The sequence below is a fragment of the Rhyacophila brunnea genome, unplaced genomic scaffold (assembly GCF_057557595.1).
Source record: "Rhyacophila brunnea isolate RB1 unplaced genomic scaffold, BYU_Rbru_1.0 scaffold_11, whole genome shotgun sequence".
NCBI classification, from domain to species: Eukaryota; Metazoa; Arthropoda; class Insecta; order Trichoptera; family Rhyacophilidae; genus Rhyacophila; species Rhyacophila brunnea.
The window spans coordinates 24,875,340-24,887,981 of NW_028232763.1; the positions used below are offsets into that span (position 1 = coordinate 24,875,340).

The 12,642-nt window shown below is 32.5% G+C and overlaps 1 protein-coding gene across 2 annotated transcripts in view; it reads left to right on the top strand.

Annotated features, from left to right (window-relative positions):
• bark (C-type lectin domain-containing protein bark beetle) overlaps nucleotides 1–9,960 on the top strand; it is a 46,026-nt gene extending 36,066 nt beyond the window's left edge. Inside the window, exons 8-14 of one of the 2 annotated variants that reach the window (XM_085960185.1) lie at nucleotides 1,908–1,937; nucleotides 3,987–4,245; nucleotides 5,842–6,043; nucleotides 6,143–6,275; nucleotides 6,485–6,602; nucleotides 7,097–7,748; nucleotides 9,515–9,960. In XM_085960185.1, the coding sequence (XP_085816311.1) occupies nucleotides 1,908–1,937; nucleotides 3,987–4,245; nucleotides 5,842–6,043; nucleotides 6,143–6,275; nucleotides 6,485–6,602; nucleotides 7,097–7,748; nucleotides 9,515–9,819 (1,699 nt within the window). In that variant the 3' untranslated portion in view covers nucleotides 9,820–9,960. The remainder of the gene's footprint in view (nucleotides 1–1,907; nucleotides 1,938–3,986; nucleotides 4,246–5,841; nucleotides 6,044–6,142; nucleotides 6,276–6,484; nucleotides 6,603–7,096; nucleotides 7,749–9,514) is intronic. The other variant, XM_085960186.1, reaches the window with a different exon arrangement.
• Nucleotides 9,961–12,642: the final 2,682 nt, after the last annotated feature.

Here is a 12,642-nt window from a genome sequence, read left to right on the forward strand (position 1 = left end):
TAATAATTAGGCATCTATTTCCAAAAACCGATAAGTTCACATATTAATAAGATTAAAATCAAGCAAAAAAATATAATATTATACATAATGTGTAATTTCACACATGTGATTTATAACTTCCAAAACAAAAACCTAAAAAGTTAAATACCAATATGTCTGATATTATTTTTCTTATTTTTACTGAAATATCATAAAAGATATGTCAGCCAATAAAAATGGGCATATTTTTCTAATTTGAAAATAAAACACATTGAAAAAAGTCGTTGACTACAAATACGGAATCGTGAATGTGACGGTTCTTTTTCTTTTTAAATAGATGCCTCATTTAAAAGAAGTCTTATCTGAAAATATTTTACAATAGGTACACTTACGTACTGTTTGGTATATACTACTACAGTACTCTCTCAGTAATCCGCCGCTCGATTATCCGACAACTACTATAAATAATCCGCCGTTATTTTTACTAGTTAAAATCACAAAATCGAGCTCTATAATTCGCCGGTATTCATAATATGTAAAATTCAGTAGTCCGCCGCGTGCCTATACCAACTGTCCGCTGTCGTATTTAACGTAGCGGAGGCATGGAACAACCTACCGGGACAAGCAATAATTTAATCGTGAAAAAAGCTGTGGCCCTCCATGAATCAAGATGATGAATACTGGGAACCGGAAGACTTAGTTCTATTAGAAGAACTGATTCAGAGGGCGACTGGAAACTCAGATCTAACGCAAAATGTTTTAGAAGAATGGATAGCAGAAAGTTCTGAGGAGTATGTGCTACTTCCGACTGTAGACGAGCTCATAAATATATCAAGAGGCTTGGATTCTGAGGATGAAGGCAATAACTGTCAGCCAACCGCAGCTCATACAGTCAAATCAGAAGATACCATGGCTGGGACTGACACGTTACCATTAATTAATGGGCAGAGGAAAATAATGCAACCGCCAACACATTCACCATGTTGCATAAATTATGAGATGACTCAATCTTCCAACAATATTCAGTAAAAAAGCAAAAAACACTGAACAAGTGGTTGTGTTAAGTGATTTACTATTTAATATGTATATAGGTAGTTTATAATTAATATGTATAATTTAATACATAATTGATTTTGATCATAAAAAAACCGTAAGTTGCTAGTACAAATTTCTCAATTAAAACTATTTCTACGAAATACCTTTCTTAATTTCTACAATATTTTGTATGTATGCACTATAATCCGTCGTTTTCACTAATTGGACACTTGTCCGGTTTTTGGGCTGGCGGATTACTAAGAGAGTACTGTAGATGATTTAAAATAAGTAGCGTTGATAATAAATTGACTTGTAGCCAAACTATTACGTTAATATTATTAATTGGGTTGTAGATTGCATCGCAAATTTATAAACTAAGAATTATTTAGAAAAAGATTGATTACTTATTTAAAGACCATTATTCCTCAAAATCCTAATACCCATTGCTAGAGAACTTGAAGTAGAGTAATTTGTTAAACATAAACCGAGTTGTTTATTTCGTAAATAGCAATTGAGTGCAGAGTGGAAAAGTTATGTGGTTTCTTAAATTATGTATTTATATTCCAATAGAATTATTCTCTATGGCTACCTACTTAAATGTCATAATATACTACAAGTGCTACAAGCAAGCACTGCTGTTCATAATATGCCATACTAATAAATTATATATTTTTTAAATGCAACTATTAAATAATTACGCATAGCCTTTTGCCTTTTTCATTTATGCTATGCCATTTCAATATTTTAAGCTTCTTTTCATGCTAAAGAGAATTTCTACTGTAAGTAAACATTATTAATTATATCATAATAATATTTTTGTATTGCCTAATGACATATATTTTCTCTAATTTATTTGCATGTATTGCTTCCTGCATGTGTTCATCACTCTCTAGATTTGTTGAAAGTAATTCAAATGCATTCAGGTATGTACAATGGCATTTTGAACATTATTTTATTATATTATTATTTTGTTGATGTAGAAATGTGTGAGATTTATAATACAGTCAAACTCGGTTATTACGATCACGGATATAGCGAGATCTCGGATGTAATGAGGATACTTTCTTTGACATTTTAGTGTATGATTTTCTCGCAGCAAGATAGGAGCAACTTATCAGATATACCGAGCTAAAATATCTTCAAAAATTTTCTTAAAACTGTTACATGTGTCGACCGTTTAAAAACATTTCAACCGTAAGCAATAAAATCCGACCGGACAGGATGCCGCCGGGATCGCATTACGTTTATGACACTAGTTAAGTGTCTAACTACCTACCTAATTGGTGTTTTCGCCGACAATATTGAAAAAGTATCCGCACATATGGTTGAAATAAGTAAAAAATCTAAGGTTTGTGAATGTCAGTAGGTACCTACGAGCATTCTTTATAATAAACAACTTCTTTTGTAGTTTATGAATGCCATGCTTGTTTCGGGGATTTTTACGATGGTTTTCAGATTTTTTATTTTCGACTTTTTGTGTTATGTGACCGTTCATTTAAAAATATATATTCTCTGATATAACAAGTATCGCTTATAACGAGCAAATTCAGTCGGTCCCATCTTCCTCGTAATAACCAAGTTCGACTGTAGTTAACCGGTGTTTGATATTAAATTTGCTGAATAATATTAAACGAGATATTGTAGAGCCAATGATGAATGAATTACGCTATTATATTTCATCAAAACATGTTTATATATTCACCAGTTATACCCCACACAGCGGTGGCGAAAGGTAGAGGTAGGCTGTGGAGATTCAACATAAATAGTGCACACTAAACTTTGTCAGTCATACTTATTGAACTAAGAATACAAATTGCAGGTGGTATTGGTTAGTTTTTAAAATTCAATTAAACCTCGCCTAGACCAAACCATAATAGTAGAGGACGGCTGTGGAAATCTGACAAAAATAATGCACACTCTGACAGTCATACTTATTTGTTTTCATTAAACTAAGACTAAGATGGTTTGCTCAATAATAGATAAAAAATATTTTTCCATCTAATCAATATCTGAAATTATGTCTGATTTAATGGCATAATTTGAGATATTTTATAGATAGAAGAATATTTTTTTATCTAATATCTATTATGATTTTCTTTAGGCGGGTTTTAATTAAATTTCAAAAACTAACTGATACCACCTGCAATTTGTATTCTTTGTTCAATAAGTATGACTGACAAAGTTTAGTGTGCACTATTTATGTTGAACAGTCTGCATTTTGGCGCTATATCAACCGCAAAATATGCGTGCAATGCCGTGTGTCGACCATTAATTGTTTTGCAACCTGTATCAACTGAGAAATGTAGTCGGTGCGGGGCATGCTTTACATTATCAAATTATTTTTACAAAACAGATTATTCTACAAATACTTAGCCATGTTTTATAAATCTGTTTTAAATATTTTACGAAAATTTGAAGAGCTATAATGTTTGAGGCTTTCACGGTTGTTTTTTATCATAGTAGATTTTTGGGTTTCCACCGTGTGTCCTTCTTCCTTCTTTACTCGTTTCGGGCTCGTTGCAGTGGCCATTATCAAGAGATGATATGTTTTATTATGAAAATGTAGTGTAGGTATGTGAATGTAAATGTTGCTCTAAGAATGTCAAAAGGAATCCGATTAGCTACTGCCGATAGCTTCCGGCACTATCAGCAAAATCCAATATTCGAGCCGGTATCCCTGGTCGTAACGATTGACAGATTACTCTGAGCAACGTTTGCTCTTAGCTAATCGGATTCCTTCTGACATTCTTAGAGCAACGTTTACATTCACATACGTACACTACATTTTCATCATAAAACATATCATCTCTTGATAATGGCCTCTGCAACGAGCCCGAAACGTCGAGTAAAGAAGGAAGAAGGACACACAGTGGAAACCCAAAAATCTACTACGATTTGAAGAGCTGATCGAATGGATTAAAATAGATAAAATTCTGACGCTTACATTATTAAATTAATTTTATAATTTACAGCAATTTGGACCTTTGGAGAACCAAAATAGATGCTGCCCATAATTATTGGGGATACAATGAAACATGGGCGGTGAGCGGACGTATAAGAGACCGCTCGGACAATTTTGAATTACTGGAAGTCGAATTTAGACCATTTTATATGAACAATAAAACCGTTTTAAACGGAAAATGTCCGCCCGCATGGGATTTAGTGGGAGATACTTGCTATATGTACGTGGGAGCGCCAATGACATATCATGAGGCCAAAGAATTCTGCAGTGTAAGTAATTTTAAATGAGTTTTTTTTAATCTATGGTCAAAAAATGACTGGATATTTTATGAAGTTGTCCTTGTAATTTCATAGCAATCTGTCTATCCGTATCTAGTTTTCAGAACCTTTTATACTTGAATAAATTTCAAAATACTAGTTAGTCTCAGATGTTTTGTAAGTTCATTACAAACGGCAAGACATAATATACACATAACACATAACGGTCCTCAAATATCACGCATATTGAATGAGCATTTTGTTTATATGACAAAATTTAATGCTAATTGTGATACAGATGTAACTATTTAAGACAGTATATTCTTTAACACATGTTTAAGTTTATCCCATATTTCTCCATACTCTGGATTTAAACCTCGTTACAGCCTCACCCGAAAGGTAACCCATACTTCCCATTATTTGTGTGCTCCCTGGACATAAATTGTTTTGAAATGGCGATATAGCCAACCATATAGGTACATTTATATACTATTAGCGCCACATGCAAAAATTTTATCGTCTACAAAATTTATCATTATGGCTTATGGCCGTAACCTTTTCACAGCCAGCCAATTTTTACAAGATGAACACTTGTAGGCCAGCTATCTTTGGAATAAAATAATACCCTTAAAAAATATGAAATAGGAACAGAATGGTTAATATTTGTGAAAACTTACCAAATCTACATGTTTCTCGAGTTTATCGTGAATATTTTTATATATTATGTTTATTCAGAAGTTTATTCACGAGTTAACTCGTCCATGGCCTGACGCAACATACATGCTTTGACGAGTTAACTAGGCTCTGTGCAGTGATCAGGTTAAGCAACCCATAACCTACCTAGGTACTTGCATGGGATATCACAGCTAGGATTAATAAACAATAATTATAGATTAACTGATTTTTTAGAAAAAAATACCTAGGTATCAAAAGATTATACCTACACTACACAGATACACAACTTTGACAACAATTTTATTATTATAACATATTATGAAGCGCCTAATTTCAAAACCCCCTAAAACGATTTTAGGTAGTTTTGAGCAAAATGAGAAAAACTCATATCTATTAAATATGTGAACTTTATGTATTTATTATTTAATTCGTACATTTTAAAGAGTATTTTGGCTTATCCATTTTAGGGGTATTTGAAAAGCACACCCTACCATTTTAGCGGGTTTTGAAATTTACCCTAATTTTTGATCATACGTATTGACGGTTTTTGGCGTTTTTTAAGGTTCGATCTTTGGCCATCATAAAGGTAACAAAAATATCCATCTAAATACATATCTATTGGTACTCTGATGAAGAAACTCTGGTGTATGAATTCTCTTCAGGTCATGCATTTTTGTATTTGGAGAGAGACATTCTCGCAGAACCCCTGACACGGCCCGGTATCAATACTTTCGATACAATACCGATATCAAGTATTTTATGTACATTTGAATGTCAGGAAATCATGTAGACATACATTTTGGTTTAATTTACCAGTCAATGTAGTGGATTATGTATTACATTGGCAATATTTTCGTTAGGGGCCCCCCAAACTTATAATCGTCATAGATGTATTATGAATTCTGCTTTATATGTATCCATTTTTTTTTTCAGTCTGATAACGCGTCACTGCCGTATATTTCGAGTAACTATTTATCCCTGTGGCACTTTATTCGCAAACAAAACCAGTGGTACCAATACAGCGATCGCGTTTGGGTGCAGCATATCGATCACGTGACAGACTGCACAGTTTTCACGTACCAAACCATTGAAATTGACATTTGTCACCAAAAGAATCCGTTTATATGTGAAATAGGTTTGTACACATTTTTAGTTTCACATACCTACTCTAGACATCTATTTTGTATAGTATATATGTACTAACGCTCGATCCCTAATGATAAAATAATTTCAGATCCAAAGGTTTTAATCGACCCGCTTTCATGGAGAGATGATGCTGTCACGATAGCGGCTATTGGATTTTTAGTCATAGCTATGTTATTGATTGCAGCTGCCATTGTCTGCTGGTACTCGAAGTCAAAACACAGGTATAATATAAAAAAGAAGTTATTAAGTTTTTTCACTTTATCTCAAAATTGAATTAATGTGACAATGATCTTTCTTTCCGTTTATCCTTCGAGTACTACAATACATTTAATTTATTCTTTTATGGTGCGATAAAATGACATAATTTCAAAGAACAAAGAAGAGTCAATTTGCTTGTTTGTTACAGTACTAAAACAACATTATTTTTCAGACACGTCCAACGTTTGGAGAGGCGCAATTCAATCAGACAATCTTTGCACTCGGTGAGATCAATGGCAAGTGTAAATGGAGCATTCTCAGATCTTAGCTACCGCCGAAAAGGGAATATGGTATGTCACTAAATATCTTATGAAATACACTATTATTTTTATCCTCATATTCACATTCGATGGAAAAAATAGGTTTTTGTAACATGAAGAATAGTCATTCGCTAGATACATAATATTCACCATTTTGACGAATGACTGAATGATATGAATTAATTGAAGTTAACATGCTCGGCTTATGATTTGTGTGTTGTACAGTGAAGCATCTGCATTCTGATTATATTCACAAAGTGTTGCCAACATGGAGAATATTATTATTTCTGTAATTACCAATTCAACCATACCAACTAAATTCGTTCTGAATTATTGATGTCAAATGTAGAAATATAAAAAAATCGAAATAACCTCTTTATAAGTTCTGTCCAAACATTATCACATAGAATATAGATAGAATAGTAAATACTAAAAATGTGATTAATATTGAATTTTGGATTTTATTCTATAAAACATGAATGCTAAAAACTATAATTATTTATTGTGTACCTTTTAATTTACAGAGCAGTACGCGGTCAACAGACACTCTTACCACTAAAACTTCGGACTACAAAAAGATGTTGGCATCCACAGGTTCCATGGATTCTATGGAAAAGAGCCAATTCAATTCTTCGCTGGAAGATAACCAGAGCTATGACATATATGAAGCGCACAATCCTAACCCCATGCCCCCCAAACTCCCCAAGAAAGAATCGCCCAAATATTCTTTACCAATAGTAAATATGAATCCTGCGTTTGACTTATCCTTCAAAAATGAAGGATTCAGAGACGTGTCTACGCAGCCGAGTCACAATGTCTCAGTGAATACGCTACTCTCCGGAGAGGAGACTCCCATAATTCATCATAGAGGTGCTTCCACGAGTCATAATATTGGCTACGCTGAAGATGAGAGACTGACTCCTCACAGTGACTTCCAGTATCACAACTCGGATACGCTGCCTCTGAGGACCAATATGGGAAAGTCAGTCGACACTCTGGATTTAAAGAAAGAGGTAGAAGATGACAATAAACACATGTACGGTGAATATGGAACTCCGATGTTCGGTAATCAACCTAAATTATCATTTTTGAAAGAACTGAAGCATAGAATACCGGAGCCGCCGACGACCGCTCCATCGCAACACTCCAGTTTTGGCCAAAGGAAAAACATTGCAGGTTAGTTGGTTAAATAAATGATATATAATGTTTAATTGAAATTAAACAAAAATGTATGGCATATGCTATCATGCAGGCTATATCAGAGAGGGGTTGCAGAAAAGGTAGCTGCCATAGACCTCACGATTTCACCTTCCGTATTGTTTCGATTATAAGACATGTCGCGTTATAAAACACACTATTATTTTTAAATACCAATAATAAAATTTAAATAAATCTTCATAACAACTTTAATATGACGATGAAAGTCATATAATTTCTTTCACATTCCGTATTGTTTCGATTATAAGACATGTCGGGTTATAAAACACACTATTATTTTTAAATACCAATAATAAAATTTAAATAAATTTTCATAACAACTTTAATATGACGATTAAAGTCATATAATTTCAATAAAAAGTAGTACATATTTATGTATTTTCAAAGTCAAAACTTCCTAAGACGCAATATCTATCCAATTTTTCTGAATTTTCTCATAAAATATCGTCTAGTACTGCAATGGTGGTAGGGATTCAGCATTTCTTAAAAGACTACTACATGATATATTGATTGTAATGCTAGAAACACATTACATACCTCACATCACGTGAGCAAAAAGTGTGCAATGTTGTTTTACTTGGTATTTAAAATGTTATCAGACAGTGATAACATTTTAATAGTATCAAATAACAAAAGTTGCCAGAATGTATCACGACCGCACTAAGTGCACATCCTCATCCCACACGCATCAATAATCAATGCAATACAGTATTTTTTACCATCCATGATAAATTTCAATATAAATTGACTTCATACTTACAATATCTGATATCATCAAACATGTCATTTTCACTTAATTATTAACTTGTTGACTGTGGAGCATTTAATTACTTTTTAATTACCTCATTTAAATAACATGCTAATTATATTGAATGGCCAATTAATTACAGTATAACCTCGTTTTTACGTGCCCGGTATTCACATTTTCCCGGCAATTGCGTGTAATTTTTTCGGTCCCGATGTATTTCAGTACATTTAATACCCGCATTTACGTTTTTCTTTCCCGCGATTTACGTCGGAAATATTCAAAATATGCGAATTACGCGCGCTTCTGAAGAACTGTCTGATGAAGACGAGGTTGATATTCCAACAAAAGAAGAAGCAATGAGGTTCACCGAGGGTTTAAAAACCTACTTTACAAACTTTGCTGATATCCAAGATGACACTTTTAAATGTTTATATAGTCTTGAAAGAGAATTACATAACAAAAAAACAAAAATGCAACAAACTAATATACATGTACATGATTTTTTCAATAAAAATTTTAATTGAATGTTGTTTTTTAATAAAACGTTATTTTTTTAGAAACATAAAATTTTAATGTTCTTTTTTTCAATACCCCCCTTTTACATTTTCCCTCCATTTAGGTTTTTTTTTTCCAGTCCCTTAAAAAACGTAAAATAGGGGTTATACTGTAGTGTACAATAGGTGTTCTGTGCACGTGGAAAGGATTAATTAAATGCTCACTTCTATGCTCTTTCCAAAATGTAGAGTTTACTTCTTATGTGCATCGGACAGCTTCAAGGTGAACTTAAATTTTATTTTTGGTGACAGTATTTAATACATTGGACGCTAAAGACGCACCTAGCGCGTAATGATTAGGTGACCATTCGATATAATTAGCATACTATTTAAATGTGGTAATTAAAAAGTAATTATCTAGTCGGCAGTCAATGTCTTCACAGATATGGTAATAACATTAAAATTTATGTTTTTCATCACAGGAAATACCTATTATGAAGACAATTTGCCTAGTCCTCCTCATCCACCGCTTTACGAATCTTTGAATAGAAATAATAACCGAGTGCCGGTCAAGAATGCGGACATGGATGATTACAATGGATACGACCACGAATTATACAAAATGCAAAATGAGGCTCCCAAGGGGATGCCTGAGAGTCGATCTAAGAGCGAAGCCCTACTGGAAACCAATTTTGACGAGGATGAAAGCGAAAGCAGTCCCGCCCTGCCGCGCCCGATGACGGAAGCCAGCCGCAGTCATAGTCAACCGCTGGAGACCGCTATGTGAAAAAATAAATAGAATTAGTATACATTTAAATCTACAATGTGATTGATCGTTGTGCCTTAATGCCGTAACTGCCCCCGACAAAATGTATAAGACTCTTTTATATGAACGAATTTAAAATTCACAACGTGACAATATATTTTCACACAAAGATGTGTGATTAATCTTTTAAATAGGTATAGGTAGGCAGTGCTATTTTTCAGCTTTATGTAACTCGCAACGATGATCTGAAACCTTTTGTTACCAGCATTAGTATTTATTTTTCTAAATTTGATAATTTGAAATTTTTTTATAAATCAATCATTGCTAAGATATTAGAACCTTTCATATGATAATTTCGCCAAATGGTTTTTTAGATTCTCTTCTCATTAATATTATACCACCGAAATTAAATTATAATTAATTATAATAAGTCTGATCACATTGGAGTTATTACAGACATTATTTTGATGATGACGAGCCCGCCACTACCTATTACATATTTAGATAATTCAAGTTATTTAGAGACTTGTTTATCATCTATCTTCAATTTTGTGCTTATAGAGCAGCTCTCCTGTAAAATTTAAATTTTGTCACAAACGTTTTAACAGCTCCATGACGATATTGTGTATATCAATTTTGTAATTCTTCTCGTTTTTTAAATATACTCTATTTCAGTAATGAATTAAGTATATTATCATGTCTTTACTACCTGTTATCTCAAAATATTTATTAAATAGTTAGTAGGTAATTATGTATACTATTATGCATATTTTTGTAGCTTCACTGAAGCCTTCTACCGTAATCTTAGGATACACAAACTCAGCATTCCGGAAGACACTTTTCTAGAAAAATAGCACTGCAACTAGGTATTTAAAAAAATTGTGACAGGGTTACAAGCGCAACACAGTCTGAAGTAAGATACTGTTTTACAAATTAAAAAGCAGTACAATATTATTACGGTCTTTTTGGGATACATACACGACTGTGTTACTTCTCATGACATTACTTGCTTAGTTTGAATGCCATTTTATGAAATTCGATTTTAGAATAATGTCACTTACGTATTTGCACACTGTAACACAAATCTGTCAAAATTAAGGACTGCCCATAATACCTTTTTTATGTAAAATTTATACCATGAATATATTAATTGTAGAATTTTTCTTTTTTATAATAATAAATAGATAATACACAAATTTACGCGCTAGTGTAAGGGTCATTTAAAATATTGTTTTATTGGAACTGAATTATAGATATAAGATTTTTTACTTAATTATAAAGCATATTATTATCATATTGAATAATTATTTATAGTTTAGTTAATGAAAAAATTCATACTGTATATAGGTTTTAAGATAAATATATATTTTTATAGCGAATTGACATCATTCCTATCTCTAATGAATTTATATTGATTATTTTATGTCACATTCCATTATTTTCTTGAATATGCCTTGAACTGGTAGAAGGTATTATAACAAAAGTTGCTTTAGGTGCAATATTTCAAGTTGTCATGACATAATGACGTTAATTCATATTATGAATAAGAGTTTCATGAACTACGACATATTTTTCATTAAAAAATGTAGATTTAGATAATCGTTACTCTCATCCCAGTTTTCTTTAAATGTTTTCAAATATTTAAAATTATTGTTTATAATTAAGTGATTGAAAACAATATAAACAGTTTATTTCAAACATTTGTGTTTTCTTCAATACATACGTATCTAGGTTATTTTTTAATTCTTTTTCTTATAATATTTAGGTTTGTAAGTGTCATGTTTACTTGAGGTAAAATAAAGTTACAGGAAAATGTTCAATTATGAAATACCCAATATTACGAAACAATATCATATTGGAACAATGGGGTGCATAAAAAGTTACAACCAATAATTTGCCAATCAAGTCAATAAATTTGGTCTATCGATAAAAATATATTTGTTATTGCTGTGCAATAATTTTACTATACTTCTAATCCGTCCTAAAATAATTTATGTACATATTATATTATGAATTCTAAAAATATATTGAAAGTTTATAATATCTGAATTTATTGTAAAAACAAAATGTATGTTTTAGATATTTGTGGCTATAGAGTAAGACCATGTAACCTGACTGCCCTTAACTACAATATGTGCCTATGTATTTTTTGTTTGATTTTGACCATAACCAGATAGCTTAGTCCAAATATATTGTATGTCCAGTTTCTGTCGAAATTGAATTCCATACAAAAAACGTTATTATATCTTCAAAATACATGAAAAATTATGTCCATTTCTCATGCATCCCAAATCTTAAAAGTTGATTTTCTCAAAACATACAAAACTGGACATTTGCACTAAATCATCGAATGTGGAGTTATCGGTTTTTTGAAATAAATGCCCCAATTGAAAAACTACTAAAGAAATAGTAGATAAATCTTTAAATGTAGGGAAGCAGTACATTTGTACACTAATAATTCTCATTTTTTTATCTGAGTAAGTAGTCAATAGATTTTACGTTTCAATACTAAAGCGTCAATGACATTGAGCTACTATACAAGCTGCTAGTCGGCGAGTTTAAAAGTGGGCGAGTCAGCTAGTGCGATTGTGATGATGACACACAAAAGTTTACACTCGCTCAGAAGCCAACAAGCTAGTGAGTTGAAACCGTCATTTTTGGTAGGTCAGGTAGGTAGATTTGACAGGACGTATTGAGTAGTTCGTTTTTTTACCGGCAGGTTCGCCACTATTGCTCTACTGCGCAGACGCAGATCGGCCAGCGTGTAGCGAGTAAAGTAGCCCGGCTTTCAACTTTTATCGGTAGATTGTTTACAATCTGCTTGTTAGCTAGCTCGATGATGAC